Below are 23712 nucleotides of genomic sequence, written 5' to 3'. Positions count from 1 at the left end.
AGATATGAGCTAAGATTGATCCTTGATGTAATCCAATTGAAATAGAAAAATACTCAGTCAAACCACCTTGTGTTTGAACACAAGTAAAAGCTATTGCATATGTATCCTTAATAACATGAATATAAGTACTATTAACCTCTTTCTTATGTAGGACTCACTATAGCACTTCTCTTGGAACATTAACATATACTTTCTCTAAATTAATAAAAATCATTTGTAGATCCTCCTTATTCTCTCTATACTTCTCCATCAAACCTTTCAATAAATGTATAGCTTCCATAGTAGACCTGTCGGGCATGAATCCAAATTGATTTTGAGAAACATTAGTCTCATGCTGCAACCTATGCTCCATAACTCTCTCCAATAATTTTAAAGTATGACACATTAACTTAATTCCTCTATAATTCGCACAATCTTGCGCTTCACTTTTATTCTTAAAAATAGAAATCAACACACTCATTCTCCACTAATGTGACATCTTTTTAGTCTTCAAAATAATATTAAAAAGTTTAGTAAGCCAAGAAATTCTTTTATCTTCTAAGCATTTTCACACCTCTATTGGAATATCATCAAGTCCAACAACTTTTCCACACTTCATTTTATTTAAAACCTCATCAACTTCAATTTTACTAATACACTGATAACAATTTTTTTTTTCATTTAGGGTGTTGGGATCACTAAAGTCAATCGCATTCTCATAATCTTCATTAAAGAGTTTATAAAAATATCTCATCCACCTTTATTGAATATCCTCTTCTAATAAAAGTACTTTTTGATATTCATCCTTATTACACTTCACTTGAACTGAATACTTTCTACTCCTTTATCTTTGTTTAGCTATCTTATACATATATCTTACGCCCTGCTTAGTATTTAATCTAATATATGAATCATTAAAAGTTAAAATCTTTGCATTGCAAATTGCTTTTTTAGACTCCTTACAGGCCTCATTATTTCTATCCCAATTATTAGAATTTTTATAAACCACTTTTTATAACAAATCTTCTTATTTTATATTTTTTCTTGCATATTTTTATTCCATTACTGACTATTTTTACTTTTAGTATATTTTCTCTTTGATACTTCAAGCACATCTTTTGTAATATTCTTAATATCACTAGTTTTTTTTTTTTTGCTACATAACATTAACTTTCTCATGCATAAACAAAATTTTAAAATATTATTCTAAAAAATATTTTTATTAAAATTCTTTAAATGCCCCAATTAAATCATAGAATAACGATTTACTTTATTTTTTATTTTCTTCCCCTTCATCATAAAGTTCAAAACTAATAAGCGATGTTGGGTACATCGGCTTTCACTCGGAATAACTTTACAATCTTTGCAATTTAAACAATATATTTTTCTTAAAAGAAAATAATTGATATAATAAAACTTTATTGTATTCATTCTTTCTCTAGAAGTAGAAAGACAAACGAGAGGAAGCAATAGGGGAAAGCGGAAGACTAGCTCAAAAGCTAAAAAAATGCTCAGGTTTTTAATTGAACATATTCCAAAAACTCTTTTTTGCAAACAGGAATTCAGCCCCAATTTATAGGAGAAAGGAGGAATAGCATTTAATAAATCACATAAATGTGCCACCAAAACAGTCAATCCGAACCACCAAATTCATCCCACATTAAAACTTCCTACATAGAAATCAATAAAGAGAAAATCAAGCAGCCAACAGTAGGAAAACCAAGCAGCCCATAGGAAAAATCGAGAAAACAACAGAGAAACCGAACAGCCAGCAGGAAATCCAAACAGCTGGCAGGGAATCAAAGCGAATAGCAAGGAAAAGAAAAGATAGCATGGAAAACAAAAAAACATCAAAGAAAATTGAGCATCCACAGGAGAAAAGGAGCAAGAAAACACAAGTGGAAAGGCAATGCAGTGTACTGTCCTGAGAGCACCCAACCAGGCATGATCATGGATAGATTTCCATCATAGAGCCTTACAAAATAAAATTACATTACATACAAAACACAAGAAAATAAAAAAAGATAAAATAACAAATCTTGACAGCATCAAACTTACTCCAACAAAATATAAGATTAGAGTGAGTTGCCTTAGATCATTTAGTCACATAAAATGGGCAGCCTTTCGATGGCCCTGTTAGAAAAGTAGATTTATTAGATTTGACTTATGTTAAGAAAGGTGTAGACCTAAAATGACTTAGTTAGAAAATATTAGAAATGACCTTTCTTTAATATATTTAAATGAGAATTTAACTTTTAATAGGGCACAATGGAGAAAAAGGATTCATATAGTTGACCCCGTATAGTGGGATAAAAGCTTGATGTTGTTCTTGTTCTTGTTGTTGTGTGTGTATGTGTGTGTGTATATATATAAGAGTGAGAGAGAGAGATAGAGTGAGAGCTAATTTTAAGTTGAGTTGATTTAATTTTGAATAATCTATCTTCGAGTCAATGGAAATTATACTCAATTTTGATTTGATTAAGCTTTAGAGTGATCATTGAGCAAGTCTTAGGTTTCAAACGTAATTATTAGTGTTGTTCACCTTTGTCATTATTAGTGTCATCTCAAGTCCTAAGTATTTGTAATTTAATTTATAAATCTCCATTTTTTATTAATCCCTGTTGCATTTGATATAAGATGTTGAATCAATTTTGAATAAATTTTTATCCATTTTAAATTCGGACTACCTCCTTTTTTCTTTTAATACTTCGATTCATTCTATCTTGTTACCTATTTAAGACTGTGCCTTTGGGTTTGTTGTGTTAGAAGTTTTCATTGCCTTTCAACAGAAACTTCAAGACATTCTCTGTTGTGATATCTTAAGCAGGAAGATCGTCCCTTATTTGTCCAATTCTGCGCAAATGATCCAAATGTTCTGCTGGAAGCAGCTAAAAGGGTGGAGTCCTATTGCGACTATGTTGATATAAACTTTGGGTAACGAATTTATCTTCATCTTTTTCCTTAGTTAAAGGAAAATGAAATTGTTGTGTGAAGTTTATGTTGAATACATTGTAAAGGTGTTTTTACATTTTATTATATTATACAAAGATTAATGGTTATAATATGCAATTGTCGTTAGAATTTAGAAGCCCATTAAAGGACACTTTATAATTAAAGCAGGAGTTATGCTACTTTTGAAGTGCTTTTTCTTCTGAAGCATAAAGCGGTCAAAGCCCCTACTTCACTTATACACAGCTTGAACTTTTACTAGAGTTGCAATTTTTTAATTTGTTTGACTTTTTTTTCTTTTTTTTCTTTTTTTTACATCATAGGCATGCTTTGATGTTATTAATACTTCAATATTCATCATTAATTTGTTTTGTTTTTTTGGTAGTTGGCTTTTTATTACAATTGTGGATTTAAACCACAGATTTCTTTGTGTTGTAAAAATTGAAGTGCATATTTAATATACAAATTTGTTCACTTCATTCTCCTTGAAGAAAGCTTTTATATTACCTTCCTGCATCTTTGTCTATCAATTAGGATCAAGTGTTGTATTCATTCATCTTTGTTCACAACAAAGTTCAAACCATCAAATGTTGTTATTTTATACGTCATGCTTAGTATTGATTGCTCACATCTAAGCAATGTTATTTACTCTACCAAAATTGACTTCGGAATATAGCTTAATGTTATTTGTAATTAATCGTTCATTTTGGTATTCTTCTACATCTACAATCAATATGTCTAACTATAAAAGGAGCATGCTTCATTTAATTACCTTGTTGCTTTGCTTTCCATTTTGCTCTTTTGAAGAAGCAAAAGATCGCTGTACTTCACTTTGTATGTTGCTCTTGCAAACCGCTTTCTTAAATGCTAGGTTAAACTGAATCTTTCAGCTTTCAAAATAGATTCACTTAATTTTCTTGAATTATATATGAGACATTTATGCTGATATTATTGGTCACATATTTGATTGCCTTCACATCTTTAGGCAATGACATTAGTTTATTTTTCTTTTTGCACTTACAGTGATTATATTTCTATCATGAACTCCTTAAGCTAGTAACATTTTGTTTTTTCTAGTTGTATACATTTCAATGCTTCAGTCTAGTGTTCTTAAACACCTTTGCGCCCTCAAGATAACATTAGTGTCCAATACCCAAGGCATTATACGCCACCCTCAGTTCTCTCTTAAACTAAATGATGTGCAATTAAAAAAAGTTGTTTTAATATATTTGTTTCAATTACAAAGAACTTTTTTTAAGAAAATAAAATGATGTAATTTAAAATAATTTGTTCAAGTGTCATTGTATTCTAGGTTCTAAAAATTTTCTAAATAGATTATATTTATTGAAGGAGATAAGGACAAAAATTGTCCTCTAACTCTTTATGAAGGACCAAAATGATCCCCGAGTATTTAAAAGTTGAGAAAAGGATCAAAATGATCCCTCAACTTTTCGTGAGGGACCAAAATGGTCCCCAACTCTTTTGAGGGACCAAATTAGTCCCTCAACTCCTTAAAACAAGACATATATGGTCCTCACGTTAACTTCTTAACAACAAATTGAATGTACAAGATGCGCCAAGAGGGGGGTGAATTAGTTTTTTTTTTTTTAAATCAAAGCCTAAATAAGAATTCTATTTTTTTTTTAATTTTAAAATATGACTTAACTAATTAGAAGCGGAAGCTAGTGATTAAATGACGATTGTAATAATGGTGATGAAATTTTAAATCGCACAACAAAATACTAAAATCAAAATTTTCACCAAGCAGTTATAGCAATGTGTAATGCAAGAAAAATAAAATGTGGTTAATGGAAAAAATACACCAAAATTTTTTATAGTGGTTCGGTCACTTGACCTATATCCACTCCACGGAGTCCACTCCGGGAATTGCACTGCTCAAAAGTAATTCTCCTTCTGCTCTCACAGCAAGGCGGAGAAGCCTTTTCACAAACTCACTTCCACCTTCCCCGGTGTGGGGGAGTGCCGGACGCTGTCACTCTCCCGATGACGGCAACGGACTTTCTCATTTTTCTCTCTCCTGGAGAAGGCAGAGGACCTTTGAGGACTTTGACCTTGAAGGCTCTCCCCCTAGAGAGCTCCCACAAGACTTACCCGTGCCATAGGAGGAGCAAGCGTACAGCAGGCTCAGAGCAACCGTGTGATCCCCTCACACTCCTCCCTCATGCACAAACTCACCTCCTCCTTCCTCTCACAAGCCCTAAATCTTTTCAAGAAGCTCCCCCCTCAAGAGTTTCCTTCCTTTGTCATGTTCTTCCCTCTCCCTTTCAAAAAGCAAAGGCATTGATTATATATCAAGCTTTAAGAAATCCTAAAAATTCAATTTAGCCGTTTTTGTTCGTACAGTACGATTCGATATCGTACAATATGATCAGTTCAAAACAGCTCTGGTCCCGATATGAAGGAGTACAAACAGTTAACAAATTTTCAATATATCGTACAGTACGATACGAATATCGTCCAGTATGCTGTTCTATACTTCTTCTGTTCATACTGGACGAATGCTGTGAAGACCAAAATTCGTCTCTGTTAAATCATCTGATACGATCAATGTTTAAAATTGCGTATTCGGGTATTGAGGCGTTTTTCATTCGTGAGGCGAGGCGTAAGCCTCAAGGCGTTTTGAGGCGTAAGCCTCAAAATCAAAAGATTGCGTAAACATAAAATGATAACTTTTTTATATACTAATGAGTGAATAATATAAAACATAAAAAAGCATAAGATATTAAGTGAAATCTCCCAATAATAAGACAACATGAAATATTGTTCAACTCAAAATTCTATCTTTCCCAAATCCCAATATTCTTTTCATTAACATATAATTCAAATTTCCAAAAATAAATAGCAATGACATATCACATAAGAACTCATAAGTCATCAGCATTGTCTTCACAAAGGTTTTTCATTTGAATCATAATTATGATGAACTGCTCTCTCCCCTTCCTCTCCTATAGAGTCCAATGTCGGGCATTTACTTCAAGATTTAAGTAAGTTTTAATATATATATAGCGTGAGGCAAGGCGGTCCTCAAGGCGGGCCTCAACCAAGTTGAGGCGCAAGCCTCATAAAAAAAACTTAAGGCGTAAGCATCGAGGTGTTTTTTACTGGAATTGCGCAAAGGCGGGCCTCAAGGCAAGCCTCATATTGCGCAATTTTAAACCATGGATCCGATCAAGTTTGTACCGTACGATCAATTAAAATATTCATGTCGTCTTGTACGATGTATACATCGTACCGTACGATTAGTTCAAAAATCAAGATTTCATCCGATACGATCTTTGGTACGACAAAAAACATCTTCACTTCATCGTACAGTATGAACAAAGTCATATAGTACAATTAGAACAAAATAAATGGTTTGTCTGGTACGAATGTTGGTACGACCAAAAAATCGTCTCGGTTCATCGTACGGTACGATCAAGGTCGTACACCAATCATTAATTAAGCCTTGATTTAATTGACTAAGCACGGGAGTTAACTTTAGCAAGTATTCAAATATTCATATAGTACAATTAGATCGTACAGTACAATGTGTTCAATTTTCAAATATTAAAAACGAATCGTATAGTACGATCACTATCGTACAGTACGATTAGTTCATAGAAGATAGTCGTTGAGCCACAGAGTATCGTACAATACGATTTTAAATCATATAGTATGATATTCATAAAAAAATAATGATTTTTTTCTCTAAAAAAAAACTCTCCCCCTGTGTGTGTGCATGGTTACTCAGTTTGCATATACTTTTTGTGGCCAGACTCAAGAAAAAAAGAAATAAAGAAAATACAAAGTTACAGACTTTCACATCCTAATATACCCAGTCTCGAGTCTTCCATTGTCTTGAGCAGTGTGTGATCTTCCTGAAATGTTAGTACTCACAGATAAGAGTAACATTCAAAATATTTATAGAAGACTAAGATAATTTAATTAACATTATTAGTCATCATCAAAATCTCAGACTAGGGGTCATGGAATGCAACACAAATTTGGATCTACCAAAAGAACCGCGAAGTCTAATTTGAAAAAAAAAATAACCTTTTTATTTTACGCAGCTGTGAATCATTCGAACACTCCCCTAGCGTCGAAACCCCTGCTAAATACAACTCCCATGTCTCGCAATGGAGCGAGCGTCAGCAGCAGTTTTGACCCAACATCCCACAACGCATATCGAACACAGCTTGAAGTCCTGCGCACTCGTTGACTACCACTCCCACAGCCCTAGCAACCGTCTGAAGCCCTAGCGAGCTTTCGAAGCCCTAGAGAGCCATCGATTGAGCACTGAGCGTCAATCGCGTCCAACACCAAGTCTCGCATCTAGAGTGCTTCATTCGATTGAGATCGACCAGTGTAACACTTCCGTTAACTTCTCAAGTGCGGCATATCATACCCAAAATATTCGAAATAAATATTTATAAACTTTCTATAAATGTGAATTTGTTTTCATTAAAATCTATTTTTAAATTAAAATCACTTTTTAAATTCTATTTTTAATTTTGAGAATATATATATATATAAGCAATAAACCAAAATAATATCTACATGTATGAATTCATTAAATGGATTTTTTCTGTATTATTTAACTAAAGTGATTTTAATGTATTAAAAGGGAGATGCCAGATTCGACTTAAAACCCCATGCAAAGTTGGTAGTGGCTGATCCCTTTAATCACACGGTTGGGAAAGCTGAGCAGATTTTGTTAGTGCTTATTATTATATTATAAGTTAGTGCTAGTGATTATTATTATATTATAAGTTAATCTAAGCCTTGCATTTTCAATTCCATTTCATTCCTTCCCCGTCACTTTCTGGAATTTGGATCTCTAGCAGCGAGCGGAGGAATTGGGGCTACTGTGTCTTGCGAAGTTCGAGTAAGGAAAAAAATCAGGTAAGGAAAAGAGAAGGGAAGGAAGGAGAGAGAGTTTTGGGAGAGTAAGAAATTTTGAGTTGAATGAGAAAAAATGCAATTGAGATAAATTTGTAAGATTTTTTGGTTGCTTGTTTTAGTTTATTTGAATGCATGTATAAATGAAGAATTTCATGCTTTAGATTTTATATAGAAGAAAAAGAAGGCAGGGTATTGTAGGCGAACAAATTCATAACGATGTGAGATACCTAATTGATGCATAAGAAATAGTGAAAATTTCAGATATTTGCAAATTGATATGTGTCATATTTATGATAGCATTTATTTCATATGATAGCATGTATTTCAATTTATTCATATGTATAATACATATGTAATTATTCAAGTTTATATAGATTGTTGATTCACTAACTAGTAGTGATTACATTAGAAATGAATGATAGTAGCAAAGTGAAATAAATCTTATATGGGAAATAGGCTCGTACAAGTAAAGGCGAGAGGTCTGCGAGGTGAGCTTCACTCTTAATTCTCGAAGTTGGGAATTGGACCTAACCTTGAATGAGAGAGCAACTTCAATTCTAAAAGTTTGGAATCTTGACCCAACCTTGAATTAAAAATGACCTAATTACCCTTAATTATTAAAGAAAAATTTAATAAATTTTTTACAAATTTATAATCCCTAAAAATTAAATTTATTAAATATTTTAATTAAAAAAGACCTAATTACCCTCATACTTAATACCATAAATTCTACCTTTAGATGGCAGGACCAAAAAAGTCCCATTGTAAAGAGTTGAGGGACCAAATCGGTCCCTTAAAAGAGTTGGGGATCATTTTGATCCCTCAAAAAAGCTGAGGGACTATTTTAGTCCTCTCTTTAAAAGTATCATTTTGATCTTTAAAATTTTAAATAGGAGGGCCTGAATGATTTTATAGGACTAATTTTGTCTATTTTTAAGAAGTCATGTGAACAAATTGATACTTTTATATAGCCGGGAATTTTTTTAGTACTTCACAAAAGATTAGGGGACTAATTCGATCCTTAATCACACACTATACTTTTGTAGCATGCATAAATAAGGATTATTTTATCCTTGTCAATTCTCTGTCATCTTCTTCATCATCCACACTCTTTTTTTTACTAGATTTGTAGAATTTCATCGCTTCCTCATGCACCACCGCACCCTCATCTTCTACATTCTCATGATTTATGGCTCTAAAACATCATAATTCTTTCACCTACGAATAATTGAACTTATTTCCTCATTTACATTATTGTCTATCCAAATCTCGATGCACTTTTCAATCACCTAATATTAATTTTTCATGATAAAAAATTAGTTCATCTTTTGCATTTGAAGCATTAGCACCATCTCTCTAAATATTATAAGGCTCTCATCTCACTACTCGCACATTAAGCTTAGGAGCTAGCCTAGGCATTGTGTTGTAATGAAGTCCACTGGGAAGTGTGCGAAGAGCTATGGACTTGTCTCAGCTTGCTTGGGGTCCTAGAAAAGCACCTAGCTCATTTTTAATAATATTGTTTTAATCCAACTACGTAATAATATATCTTACTATATCTAAATTTTCATGAAGTTCTAATTATTTATGGTAGCCGGTAGGAAGTTGTAGTATCTGTTATTATAATTTTTTTAATAATTAAGAATGTTCTTCATATTGTACTTTCCTTAATTGTTCTATTCATATGCTTATATACAGGCACATATATGTTGGTACTATCAATAAAAATTCAGTAAAGCAGTCGTCTTTTGTCATTCGATCTACCTTTTAATATGATATCAGATACGCAGCAACGTAGATTTTCTATAAACATCTTCTTCTAGCCGATGCTACACTCCTTAAACTTTTGATCTTTGTTAACCTATTCTCACACTTTCATCCCATTGTAACTCGTCTATGCTCTACTGGATTCTCTTGCCATTCTGTATCTATGCTCTATTGATTACTTTGTCATCATCCTCTATTGATAACTTGATTCAAGGATCTAATACATACTTTCTTTGGATCTCGTTGCCAGCTGTTTTGTGTTTGATTCACAATACTCTCTTTGTCAGATCAATCTTGCACTTGCAGCAATCACGATTTCTGAGCAAAAATCTTTGACTATTTAATCTCTAGTCTTTATTGTTTCAAAATCCAACTTGACATCTTTTACAAAGCAATAAATTTGCAAAAGGGGTAATGACACATCTAAATCGTCAAATTGCCTTAACAATTATAGGAACAATTTGCACTATTTATTACTGTAATATTTTCTCATTACGGAAAATATTCTCCTTTATTGTAATTGATTGTTCACCTCTCTTGCACATATATAAGCTTGTACAGGTGATACAAATTAAGTAAAGATGTCTTTTTTAATTCTCTCACCCTTCTAACAATGTTGATTCATCCAAGGACATGCAATCTCACTTCATTATTTAACATGATGAAATCCTAGCTCAAAAGGCTTATGGCCAAATTGATTTTGTTAATGCTGATGAGTACATTTTTCTCTGATTTCTTAACTTTAGGGCTCATTCTCTATTATAGAAGAGGGGAATCCTCTTAGGATTGCACTAGCTTACCTTTCAGATGTTTATGTATAGAAATTTAACTGTTAATTTTTTTCTTTGCAATTCCAATAATATATTTCTAGTTATTGGTTGACGCATGGCTTAGAATTGAAGAATTAGTGGCTTTCCTTAAATGTGATTTGGAAAAAAAAAGGGCAATAAGACGTATGCCTCGTACTGCCCAATATGCTCAATTTGACACTTGTCTTATTTATATGTCAATGCAGATGCCCTCAGAGGATTGCGAGGCGAGGAAATTATGGAGCCTTTCTTATGGATAATCTTCCGCTGATAAAATCACTTGTAGAAAAGCTAGCTAACAATCTCCATGTTCCTGTTTCATGTAAGGTTCGCATCTTCCCAGATCTGAAAGACACATTAGCATATGCAACAATGCTGGAAGAGGCCGGTTGTGCTCTTTTGGCTGTCCATGGTCGCACCAGAGACGAAAAGGATGGGAAAAAATTCCGGGCAGATTGGGATGCCATCAAAGCAGTAAAGAATGCTGTGAGGATTCCGGTCCTTGCAAATGGAAATATCCGCCATTTAGATGATGTTCACAGCTGTTTGATGCACACGGGTGCTGAAGGTGTGCTGTCAGCTGAGTCACTTCTCGAGAACCCAGCACTTTTTAGCGGACTCCGGACAGCCGAATGGAAAGATGATAGCGATAATAATAGCTTCAAAGATGCTGGATTGGACCAGGCAGATCTTGTGGAAGAATATTTGAAGCTTTGTGAACGATATCCCGTGCCTTGGAGAATGGTTCGATCTCATGTGCACAAGATGTTAGGGGACTGGTTTAGTATACAACCACATGTTAGACAAGAACTTAATTCGCAGTCAAAACTTACATTTGAGTGGCTTTATGAAATGGTAAATAAGCTTAGGAATCTTAATGGGAGGAGTCCACTATACAAAGATCGCAGTGCGATTTGTAATTCTTTATTTACGTAAAGCTTATGGAATTTAGTATTATGCTATACTAAGGGATTTCGTGTACCACCAGTTTATGTGATCGCCGAATGGTTCAAATGTTTGTGAAGGTAAACCATAGCGGATGATTTGAAGGGTCCTATTTTGGTCCTCTGATTCTTAGTGCTAACTGAAATGGTACTATACTGTTTAGTTTATTATAGGAATTCTTTCAATGGCCCAACTATATATTTGAAAAACATGTTCTCGGGGGCTATGTCATGACGCTGATGTTGTTGTTGGTTGACTGTTTGCTCTATATATAGTTTATGATGATCATCATTGTTATTAGTTTTATACTAATTATTTGGAGTTGGCAATTATATATTGTATGAACGGTTGTCTTTTATTTCAACTTGCAGTGAATGACATGCTAAAAGACTTTTTTTGCCTAATGATTCTTGGAGAATCAAATATTACCAAAATAATATTTGTATTGATCATAGTCTAAAAAAATTTTGCAGACAGATTTTTGTGTTTCATTTGTGACCTAATGCTGCTCTGCTTGAAAAACATTTTATTCTATTATTTCTTAAAAAATAAATAAAAAATCAATTATTTCTTAGAACATTTAAAGCTTTCATATAATACCAGGAAAAAAAATGGTTCAGCTGGTGCTTATTTCCATTATTATAAGCCTTGCGCATTATATCTAGTTAAAAAAAAAAAAGAAAAGATATCATTATTTCAGAGGAAAATATCCTGGAACATCCAAGGCCCTTTAAGTCTTGCACATATTTAGATTGATGAATGTTGGTTTTACACTTTTTGGGTGACAGTTTGTTCTGTAAATTGTTAGCTTAACGACGCTAACTTAAAAACTAATAAGGTAGTATTTCTTTATTTCACCACCTTTTTATTTTTTATTTTTTTTTTCAACAAAGATCTTAGTCTTGCAAAAAGCTTAGTTGCTACCTACTTTAACCAGTACCATATTCGGCAAATACAATATTCGAAGCATTCTCTTTCCACAGCTAATATGATCTCCCAAACTAAATAAATAATTTTTAATAGGAAGCCTGCTATGAGCCCCTAACCATCAAGTTGAAACCAAAAGCTATAGAAGGCCAACATAAATAATACATAGCAAAATTCGCAGGATTTGAAACATTTACAGCAGATACAGAAAACTCGGTAGACTATACAAACCTCATCACTTGATTGGTCATCAATGAATATAATTACATGAAGCCCCTTTTTTGCAGTGTCCATTTCCAAAGAACTTGCATATTCCTGTGTTTTCTGGAGGTCTAGATGACCCCTCTGCATTACCAGACGGCATCCAATTCCTGGATTGCCTTCCAGAGCCATACCCAGACCCAGTGCCACGAAAATCACCATTTCTTGAGCCAATATTCCTCTCTGTAAAATTATCTTTTCGAAAACTCGAATTGCTTGGGTTTTCTTTTGGTGAATCCCAAGATGCGCTCTTGTTTTCATGAGCTATTCCTGAAGTGTTAATTGCACCAGTAGTTCCCTGGCTAGGTATTCCCCAGGCATTTTGATTCATATTACCCACAAAAGGCGCCGGCATACGAACAGGATTTTGGCTTGAACACCCCGATCCCGGTGCAGGTGCAGGTGCATTCCAAAATGGATATGGAGCAACATTTCCTTGGGCCGGTGGTCTGCAGCCATCGTTCAGGATTGTGTTTCCTTGCGGGGTTCCCCACACAAAGTTTGAAGTTGCATTTCTTTGAGGTGGCAAAGTTAGACCTTGGCCCCAAGAAATATTTGCATTTGGTTGTACTCCCCAGGGCACGTTCATGTTCGCCTGCGCTATCATTCCCCAACCCAGGTTGTTTGTGGCTCCTGAACCACATAGCATGTTTCCAACTGCAGCTGCCATATTATTAAAATTTTGATATGGATATGGCATTTGCCAACCTGGATTGTTAACTTCTGGATTCCCAGTACCCCAACACATGTTAGATGGTTGGAAAGTTACTGTGCTTGTGCTATTGCTCAATTGAGGAGTTGAAAATGACTTAGAACCATCAGATGAAACCAGAAGTGTGTTGTTGCAGTTAACTGAGGTAGAAACACCAGCACTTACACCAGAAAGCATTGTAGTCGAATTCAAAGAAGGCGCCGACAGCTCTCTGCCCATCGTATCATTAGGCAGGTTCCAATTACATGAACTGACGGTTTGAGGAACTAGATGAATAGGCTGTTCATTTTGGGATAGAGCCTGATCATATGCATTTACTGGGTGCAATGAGGTGGCAAAAGAAGCACCTGAATTTTGTGTGAATGAGTTAGTATATGCTGGCTGTAAAGTTTCAGGGGCAAGCTTAGGGAAGGTAGAAGCATCTGATCTATGAGGTGAAACAGATTCCAAAGCATTGGATACTACTGTAGGCTTCACATCTGATGCTCCACCATTTTCGAACGTTATTTGGGAAGGATCACGTGGCAATATTTCCAGCACTGTATTAGACTCTGTACTAGAAGTGCTATGGTCAATCAGCTTGTCTGTTGGCTTAGGTACACTAAGATTACTGCAACAGTCTGAATTAAGTGGCATAGCTAAGTCCTGCTTCTGAGTAGCATGTCCTTCGGAAGCTGATACCTCGCCTATTAAATCAGTCCTTGGCTGTGAGTGATTCCCTTTATAAGAAAAAGACATCAGTAAGTAAACATTCTTAAGTTGCAAAGATGGAAAACCAGAAGAAATCTGATCCCTTACCGTTTATGGATAAAATGCTTCCAGGAATTGTGCCAGGTTGTTCAAGAAGCTTCTTGCTCGGATCAATTTCAGATGGAAAGACTGCAGGCCGATTATGCAAATCAATCGACTGATAGGACACCTGTTGATTGGCCTCAGAATTTATGACATTCGCTACTATCTGTTCTTGTCTAGAAGCTATAGTAATACCATTACTTCCTGTGCCGTGTTTATTGTCCAAGTTGGCAATTAAATCAGTACAAGCAACATTTCTAACTGCTTTTTCATTCTGAGTTGCAGTATTTTGATACCCCAAATGTGACCCAAGAGAAGACTGGCCCGTAGGAACGCCCACATCATCAGATTTAGAATTATTGCCTTGTTCTATGAAAATTGAAAGTGAAGTAGTCGTTCTCTGGATATTAGCCGAACTGATGATGGGTGGGGAGGGGTGGCTCAAATGAGCTGGATACACCACTGAAGTTGTTTCGCTAGTTTTCACAAGTTGAGTGGGTTTGATATCCCCAGGCACCCACTCAGGTAGGTCCTTCTGGAAGTTCCCAGCTAGTGCATCAGTTAGCAATATGGAGTCCTCTTGCCTTTCAGATTTTCTCCATATTCCCAAGTTAGATGGGAAGTGTTTACTCCACTTCCTCAACTGCACCATTGAGAATGGCCCCTGAATTTTTCCAGATGGGTCTTTATAGTGCCATAGCTTCTCATTCTCATTGGCATTAGATTGAGGATCAACTTTAGCAAGTAAAGTTTCCAATTTAGGTTCAAGTTGAACTGCCAATTCCCTCGAAAGTTCTTTGTTTTCTGACGAAGGCTCAACAGCAGGTGCTTTTGACTCAGTGTTTTGAGTTTCAACATTAATTTTCACATCTTCTTTTTTGGGGGAAGGAAACTCACTTGCACTTGCAGCCAAAACAGCATGTAGCTCCATGCTCTGAAAATCATCACAATGTCCAGATCTGCCCAACGCAATAATATTGTTTGAGCTCTTTAGTACTCCACTCCAATTATAACTACCTTCTTTTCGTGGGGAAATCAGCTCCCTTCCTTTGAAGGTAGATTGCATTGGATTACCTACATTTATATAGGCAAATCATAATAAAGAGAGAGCCTCCCAGAAGCATAAATCAAATTGGAACTTATGAGGTGCAAATACTTTAAAATAGCAAAAAGGATCAGAAAAAAGGTTAAAGCACCTTCTTTATTTTCATCTTCATCTCCATCTTCCTCAGGAGACTCATAACTAGGATCCATTTTTGGGTCAGTATGTACATCTGGAACTTCATTAAGCCTCTTCATCTGCTCTTCAGGAGTGCTAAGAAGCTGCAGTTTTTCTACACATTCTCTATGCGTGAAGTTAGTTAAGGCAACAAACAATTAAAAAGCAAACAACAACTTCCTTAACAGAAGTTTGGTTGCGAGGAATAGAAACAAAATAAACCCTTGAAAAGTAAATGTACCAACCGACAGCATTTATTTGCGGTACTACTATGAAAAAATAAACTAATAAAATTAATTTGAAGAAAAATGCAGAGATTTGCTTTGCATGTAAGCGCTTTAAATCATACTTTTCAAAAACCAAGCAGACCCTAAATAAAAAAAATGATATAAGATCATATAAATCTGCATATGCCCAAAAGCAAGATGGGGCCATAAAACAAAAGAATAAAACTCAGGATTCCAGGAAAACCAGCTTATAAGCTGATAGGAAACACTTGGATTTCCAAGTGTTTCTCACCAAACCAAGTAGATCCAATGTAAAACTGCTGTCCACAGCAGAAAAACAGCCAAAAACAATAGGAAAGCAGGGAAAAACTGCAGAAAAATCAGAGAAAAGACTTGTATTTTACTAGTAGTTGCAAGGAAAATAGCAAAGATACAATTGATCCTCAATTCGAGAGGAGGATCGATCTCTCCCAAATCTCTAGACGCCACTAGAGCCCAAAAAAAACCTAAATCTACGAGATCTCAAATTTCAGCCAAATTCAAGATACTCAAACCCTAGAAAAAACAACTATTTAATGCATACAAATCAAAAGGAATTCCCTAAACAGTCCCTACATTCAAATTTCCCTCTTAACTCCCCAAAATTTCTTTCCTATTTGGCTCCCGCACGCCGTGCGGCTCGCTCGGCATCCCAGCGGGCGGAAGAAACTTCCGCCCTGTTCGTGCCTGAGCCGGTCCCGCCTGGACCGGTCCAATGGACCGGTCTAACATAAGCACGTGCAACTACTGGAATTTAAAAAAAAAATGAAAACTAAATAATTTAGATGACAAAAAATCCATCAAAATGAAATGCATAACTAAATCAAGCAGACATAGGACCCTCCAAAAAAAATATCTTAATGGCATTAATAGATTTTATTTTCCTTTTTCTTTTTTCGCAATTAGTCCGCTTCCAAAATTTTGTGATGAGAAGTACATTGGTATAAGTTAGTTTTCCCAAATAATTTATGATAAGATACTTATCATAAAAGCAAAAATTAAGCATTTTGATTCTGCGTAAATTACCAAAACCAAATTGAAAACATTACAACATTTTTCTAGTTTTTTATGATGAAAAATAAAAATAATCAGCAGTAGAGATCACATTTTTAACTAAATAAAGGGAAGAAAATAGCTTAATCAACATAAAATATAGAAGGTAGTAGAAGATGCAGATGAATCCTAAAACAAAAATACTTAAAATTGTAATTCTATGCATTTTACTTTGATAGTTTCAATTGGATCTTTTAAATCAAGGGGGTTAAGATTGTTTAAGAGAACTTTGATGACTATCATGTATGGAACACTTAAGAAAATAAAAAAATCTCAAAATATCCCCATACTATTTGTGTATGATCAATTTAATCACAGAGTATCACGTTGTCCCAATTCAATCCTTTAACTACAAAATTGATCCCAAATAGTCCCTCATATTGTAATTGTGATATAAATTGATCCAAATTTAGATCCTCAATTTTACAAAATAAAGGGACCATATTCGATCAATTTTGTATGGTCCAGGGATTAAATTGGAGCAATATTATATTCTTAGACTAAAATGGCCACATGCAAATATTCGGGGGGAGACTATTTTGAAATTTAACCCCTTAAGAAAATTTCAAATGGATGAACATGAAGATATGATGAAAAGGCAAAAAAAAAAAAATGCAAGAGTTAGGAAGGAATCAAATTAGCACACTGAATGCTAACTAAATAATCATGCAAATTTTGCCTATGTAAATAGATCGTTAGGTCATTTCAAGTAAACTATAATTAGTAAAAATCTGACAGTAAAGTTCCAACTCCATTTCAATACTTCACATGACTCCCTTACATCAATCATATTTCAAGCTTCACTGGAATCAGTAAAAGAACCACATATAGAAGAAGCAAAGTGGAACACAAAAGAAAAGTTTCCTTCTGCCTTTAAAAAACTGGATTAAAAAAATGTCACGTTCAACAAGTGATGGAAAAGGCTTACTTTTGAAGGCTGAAGTGCTCCAAATAAACAAATCAGAGAAACTAAAAAAATCTTTAAACAAACAGTAATCCTATCATTCACTATATATAGTCAATGAAAAGAATACTACTTTTTTTAATCTTTTTGTAGTTTCTTTGATTTTGTATGATGCACCAACACACTTATGAAGGTATGCAATGTCGGACACGTGTTGGATACTGACACGGCCGAAATGCGTCCGATTAAAATAATATTTAAATATAAACAGACATGCGTGTCCTAATATTTAATAATATTTAATGAAAAAATAAAATAAAATCCTTTCAATTAAATGAACGAGCTGGACCGCATGTATCCCTATAGGTTTTATCCTGTATCCTTTCATATTTCAAGTCTGCAAGCAAGGGTTTCATTGCTGCGAGCATGTGAGTTTTGCATTTTCTTCGTTTCCGCAAGCAACAAGGGTTTTGCGTCTTCTTCATTTGCGCAAGCAGGCGAGGCCAAAGGAGCTTGCTATTAGACCGGTCGAATTTGAATTAGGGGATTCAATTAAATATTGCTTTGGAGGGAACAACTCAATTAAATATTGCTTTGGGAGAGAACAACTCAATTAAATATTGTCTTGGGAGGGAACAACTTAATTAATATTACTTTGGGAGGGAACAACTCAATTAAATATTGCTTTAGGAGGGAAAATTTGAATTAGGGGTAGTTTAGAGATTTTGTAAAATTCTTTGCTTTAAATAATTTCTCTTGTAAGGGTTAGGATTTCATATTGAATTTGGCTGAAATTTGAGATCTCTTAGGTTTAGTTTTTTTAGGCTCTAGCGGCGTCTAGAGATTTGGGAGAGATAGATCATCCTCTCAAATAGATGATCAATTGTATCTTGCTTTATTTCTTTCGTTAGTTTGATTTCTTCAATAAAAATTATTGTTTTGTTGATTTTCCCATGGGATTTGTGGATCATTTAGCCTTTTTTTGTCTCTATTGATAGGTTTTACTTGAAATCTTCAAGTGTTTCCTATCAAATTGGTATCAGAGCGCTTTCTTAGGTGGAAAAATATGATATCTTCGTTGTTTTTTGCAATTGGAGCCTAGATCTAATTAATGATAGCAAAGAAGATGGAAAGATGGAGCAATTCAAAACCGGCATGGAGAAGTTCTCTGTCATACAAGAAAGATTTTCATATATGGAAAATCGTATGAAAAACCGATTTAGAAGGCTGGAGGATATGTTAAGAAGGTTCTTGGACATGCAAACAAAAACTTCAAGAGTGGTTCTGATGGCTAACCCTAACCAAGATTTGATCGGGATTCCCTTGGCCGAAGCGAAGAAAGAAAAGAGTTTCTTTCATCAAGAGCCACCTCTTGTGGCTCTGATAAAGAGTGGACCAGGTCTCTGGATGAGGGGACAACAAAGATGAAAATTTTTGGTGGAGGCGGTAGGGCGGCCGACCACTATGAGACGTATTTTGGGCAAGGAGAGCCACTCATCGGAGAAGGAGGGGGTTAAGAGTCACCTCCTAGGGCTCTGAAAAGGGTTATCGGATGGGGGGACAGCAGGAAGAGCATTTTGTGGTGAAGGTGGTGGGGTGGCCGACTCCTATGGGACGTTTTTTGGGCAAGGGAAGAGGAGGACCGAAGGAGGGGGATGGGCCGAACCATGGGGATCATGTCATGTGAGGCGAAGCGAAGGAAGGTGGGATTCCCACGCACGATACATGAGGAAAATATGGAGGGATCACGACAACCACTATGCTGAAGAAGGAAAAAGCTATTGGGAAGGTAGTGATCCTAGGGTGAGGAAGTTGGGGATGTCAGTATTTAAAAGGGAAGATGCTTATGGGTGGGTGTACCGGGTGGAGATGTATTTAATAGTGAATGGGTTGACTAAGGAGGTGAAGTTTACGGTTGCATGGCTATGTCTAGAGAGGAAAGCTTTAGCTTTAATTCCAGTGGACGATAGCATGGCCACTAACAGAGAAGCTGAACAAAGCTATCAACAATGTCCCATCCTTCCACCTTGAGGACAAGATGGATCTTTGGGAGGGGAGTATTGTTAAACCGATCCAATTTGAATTAAGGGATTCAATTAAATATTGTTTTGGAGGGAACAACTCAATTAAATATTGCTTTGGGAGGAAACAACTCAATTAAATAATGCTTTTGGAGGGAACAACTTAATTAAATATTGTTTTGGGAGGGAACAACTCAATTAATATTGCTTTGGGAGGGAACAACTCAATTAAATATTTCTTTGAGAGGGAAAATTTAAATTAGGGGTTGTTTAGAGATTTTGTAATATTCTTTGCTTTAAATAGTTTCTCTTGTAAGGGTTAAGGTTTCATCTTGAATTTGGGTGAAATTTGAGATCTTTTAGGTTTAATTTTTTTTTGCTCTAGCGACGTCTAGAGATTTAGTAGAGATAGATCCTCCTCACAAATAGAGGATCAATTGTATCTTGCTTTATTTCTTTCATTAGTTTGATTTAAAATGTTGTTTTGTTGATTTTCCTATGGGATTTGTAGAGCATTTTTCTATTTTTTTTTTTGTCTCAATGGATAGATTTTACTTGAAATCTTCAAATGTTTCCTATCACTTGCATCTTCGCCTTCTTGTAAAACCATCTTCTCAAGGTAGAATCCGATGGTTTGATTTGTTGTGGAAATTACTTCATCTTCTTGTGGAACCATCCTCTCTAGGTAAAAAGCATACTATTGTATACTTTTTTTCAATACAAACTAAATGCTGCTATTTTTTGCATGCCTTACTGTTATTTAACTTGCTAAGGTTTGATTTGTTTCGTTCACTAAAAATTCAACATAGTCAATTTTATCTGATAAGTTGTTTGTTGATTTTAGAAACTCAAATATCCCAATTCTTTTGCTTAAAATTCTATAATTACACATCTAAATGCATACAAGTGATGTTATATTTAATGTTTTAAAAATATTTAATTAAAATGAGTTTCTTCGTTGAATTTGAGCGAATCAAGCTTTTTAAGTCATTGGATTATTCTATCAAGCATGCTTATAATATTTTTGATATCGATTTGTTTGAAAACCTTTAACCCAACTTTCATGAATTTTATTATGATATTAGCATGAAACTTTTTTCATGTTCATGAATCATTGTAATGTTAAACTCTAAACAATTAGACTACTATTCTTTATTTTAAGGTTAAAGTTTATGTTTATTAGTATGGTTTTGAACCCTTCCAAAATTTTTTTTTGATCTTGTTTGCTAATTTTCATGCAATCTATGCATTACTTAGTTTGAAGTTTGCATGAACGATGATACTGAATCTCTCAATAATTATGTGCCTAAATGCATAATAAGCAACATTATTACGAGCACATAAAAAAATATATCTAAATATAATTTGCTCTCTAATTTTTTGTGATATTTTAAGTGTTGCATGACATATTGCATGTTAAGTTGGTGGCAATTATTGTTTTAGGAAAATTAGATGTTTTGACACCTACAGTGGAAGCTTCAATACTGGGTTATATTATCTGTGAGCAATATTTAAAATTGCACAATTGGGTATTGAGGTGTTTTTTGTTCATGAGGCAAGGCGTAAGCCTCAAGGCATTTTTAGGCGTAAGCCTCAAAATCAAAAAAATTGTATAAAGTGATAATAAATATAAAAAATATTTTTTATATAATAACTAAATAATATGTTAAATAATGACATATTAACTTCCTATTGAATTATGAATTAACAAATTGGCATACAAATGAAATAAAAATTGCACAAAATATAAAATGACAAGTGATAAACTACATGAAATAGAATTAAAATCCAAATATTATAAGAGCAAAATAATATTAAATATAGAAATTGCATAAAAGTATTATATAATATCAAGTTCAACTCAAATTTTCTTCTTTTTTAATTCTAGTCATTTACATTTAATTTATGATGAAAGCTAAAATAGTTGGCAACCTAGGAATCATATGCACTATCATCACTAAGGTGGTCTTTATTTGAGTGTCGTCGTAACAAATTAGTCTATCCCCTGTCTCATTCGGTAGAGTCTAATGCCTCGTAATATGCTTCTTTTTAATTTATTTCAATCATGCTTATCTTTTAGAAATATTTTCATCAACATTTATATGAGATTAATGCTCCAAAATTTGTAGGGTGGTAGTGTGCAGCTTTCAAGTGATTGTCAGTGACGGTTATGATGGTGTTGGCTGCGGCGAAGGTTGTGAGTTAAAGGTAGAGGCAATCTAGAAGCAGTTGTTGCGCTCGAATGTGCATGAAGGCATGATTTATGTTAGCTTTAGCAAAACATATATACAAATAAGTTGAGGCGTAAGCCTCACGCTAGCGAGGCGATGTGTGCCTCAAGGCAGGCCTCAGCTAAGCTGAGGCGCAAGCCTCATAAAAAAGCTAGAGGCGTAAGCCTCGAGGCGTTTTTCACTATAATTGGGCTGAGGCAGGCCTCAAGGCGAGCCTCATATTGTGCAATTTTAAACAATGTATGTGAGAATGACTTAATAGATCCTGTACATATCTGACATTGGTAGATTAGTCTTACATTTTATTATTTGGTCACTACTGAGCTTGTGCTCATCTGATAAAATATAGACATCTTTCAGATTTAAAAATTGGCTTTCAAAATAGATGGTTTTGTGCTTTGTCCAAAATCTACGGCTAAAACTTGTATATTCCATGTTTAAATGTTAGTATTTGTGCTAGTGAAGAATGGCAACCTCAACCTCTCATCTTGACACTCAATCCCAAATCCTTCGCTAAGCTAGTTTTTGATGACCGAGTTTTTAATTTGATGTGATACATTGAACTATTATGATTTAAATTTGATCAGCATGATACATGTTTACTTTTTCATTAGTTGCAATTTGCAAAGACTTTATTTCTTCAATTCCATGATTTCATCAGTTTCTTTAAAAGAAAAATGAGCTCTAGTGGTGGTGGAACTAAGTGATGAAGATTTAACAGAGCCTTATGTAGAAGCCAATAAGCCTTTATGGAATCATATTACGAAGCTAGGAAAAACCTTTGAAAGTAGAGGAAATATGTCATTCAAATACAATTATTGTGATGCCACCAACAAATGATCATATTCTGGAGTTAAAACACATTACTTATTATTGGACATAGAACTAAAATGTGCCCTAAGATTACTACTTCATAGTTGAATGAATTGCAAAGGCAGGTTGATGAAGTTGAATCAAGGATCAAAAGAACACTTCCTAAAGATATACATTTTCCCTCTACTCACGGTTCATCCCACATTGTTTCCTTCTCCATTAGAGTTGATCATCTTGCTACTAATGCTAATATTGGTTCATTTAGGAGTGAATGATATGAACCTAAGAGAAGAAAATGTGTTGTTACTAGTTTTCTAGAGAAGACATTTAATATGTAAATGCTAGAGCAACTTGATGGTGAAATTGTAAGAATGTCTTTTTCAGCTAGACTTTCTTTCAACCTTGCAAGGAATCTTTATTATAATAATACATTCAACTTTTCATTCAATAACAATCTTGCATGTTATATTCTACCTGGATACAATGCAATTAGATCAAAATTATTGGAGAGGGAGAAAGTAAATATTGAGACATTACTTAAACTTACAAAAGGAGTGTGGAATGAGAAAGGCGTTAATTTGATGTATGATGGTTAGACTGATCTTTAAAGAAGACCACTTATCAACTTCATGGTTTTCACAGAGAATTACTCAATGTTCATCAAAGATGTGAATTGTGAAGGGCAGTACAAAGTTTTTTTCAATTTAATTAAAGAGGTGATAATGATAATTGAGCCATCAAATATTGTTCAGGTTATTATTGATAATACACCAATATGTAGAGTTGTAGAATTACTTGTAGAGAAAGCATGTCCTCATATCTTCTAAACTATATATATTGTGCATACTCTAAATCTTGCTCTAAAAAATATTTATACAGCCAAAAATATTGAGACAAATGAAATCATTTATAATGAATGTCATTGAATAAAAGTAATTACAGGAGATGCTGTTTTGATTAGAAATTTCATTATGAACTGCTCCATGAGACTGTCCATCTTTAATGATTTCTCAAATTGGAGAATGTTAGTTATGGCCGAAACTCGTTTTGCCTCTGTTATAGGTATGTTGAGATTCAAACAAATCAAAATTACACTTCAATCCATGGTGATCAATAAGAAGTGATCTTGCTATCAAGATAATGACATTGGGAAGACAAAATA

The 23712-nt window shown here is 34.4% G+C and overlaps 2 protein-coding genes across 4 annotated transcripts in view; one reads left to right on the top strand and one right to left on the bottom strand.

Annotated features, from left to right (window-relative positions):
* Positions 1-2764: 2764 nt before the first annotated feature.
* On the top strand, positions 2765-11663 carry LOC110113878 (tRNA-dihydrouridine(16/17) synthase [NAD(P)(+)]-like). Of its 2 annotated transcripts, XM_028697722.1 has the most exons (3): positions 2765-2913; positions 10613-11364; positions 11434-11663. In XM_028697722.1, exon 2 carries the CDS (start codon positions 10659-10661, stop codon positions 11340-11342), a length of 684 nt encoding a protein of 227 aa, XP_028553555.1. In that variant the 5' UTR covers positions 2765-2913; positions 10613-10658; the 3' UTR covers positions 11343-11364; positions 11434-11663. The 2 variants fall into 2 exon arrangements, with proteins under 2 accessions (XP_028553555.1, XP_028553554.1); XM_028697721.1 differs by having other exon boundaries at positions 10613-11663.
* A 590-nt stretch (positions 11664-12253) lies between these two features.
* LOC110113914 (zinc finger CCCH domain-containing protein 19) overlaps positions 12254-23712 on the bottom strand; it is a 64025-nt gene continuing 52566 nt past the window's right edge. For both annotated transcript variants that reach the window (XM_020846637.2, XM_028697720.1), the window contains exons 9-11: positions 15240-15394; positions 14050-15117; positions 12254-13970 (exon numbers count right to left, since the gene is read on the bottom strand). In XM_020846637.2, the coding sequence (XP_020702296.1) occupies positions 12529-13970; positions 14050-15117; positions 15240-15394 (2665 nt within the window). In that variant the 3' untranslated portion in view covers positions 12254-12528. The remainder of the gene's footprint in view (positions 13971-14049; positions 15118-15239; positions 15395-23712) is intronic.

Source organism: Dendrobium catenatum, unplaced genomic scaffold (assembly GCF_001605985.2).
Source record: "Dendrobium catenatum unplaced genomic scaffold, ASM160598v2 fragScaff_scaffold_992, whole genome shotgun sequence".
Lineage (NCBI taxonomy): Eukaryota > Viridiplantae > Streptophyta > Magnoliopsida > Asparagales > Orchidaceae > Dendrobium > Dendrobium catenatum.
The sequence above is the reverse complement of the archived record's forward strand: the minus strand, read 5'-3'. Positions and strand labels throughout refer to the sequence as shown.

Coding starts and splice junctions, on each gene's coding strand:
- LOC110113878 (XM_028697722.1), top strand. CDS start 10,659: ATGGATAATCTTCCGCTGATAAAATCACTTGTAGAAAAGCTAGCTAAC.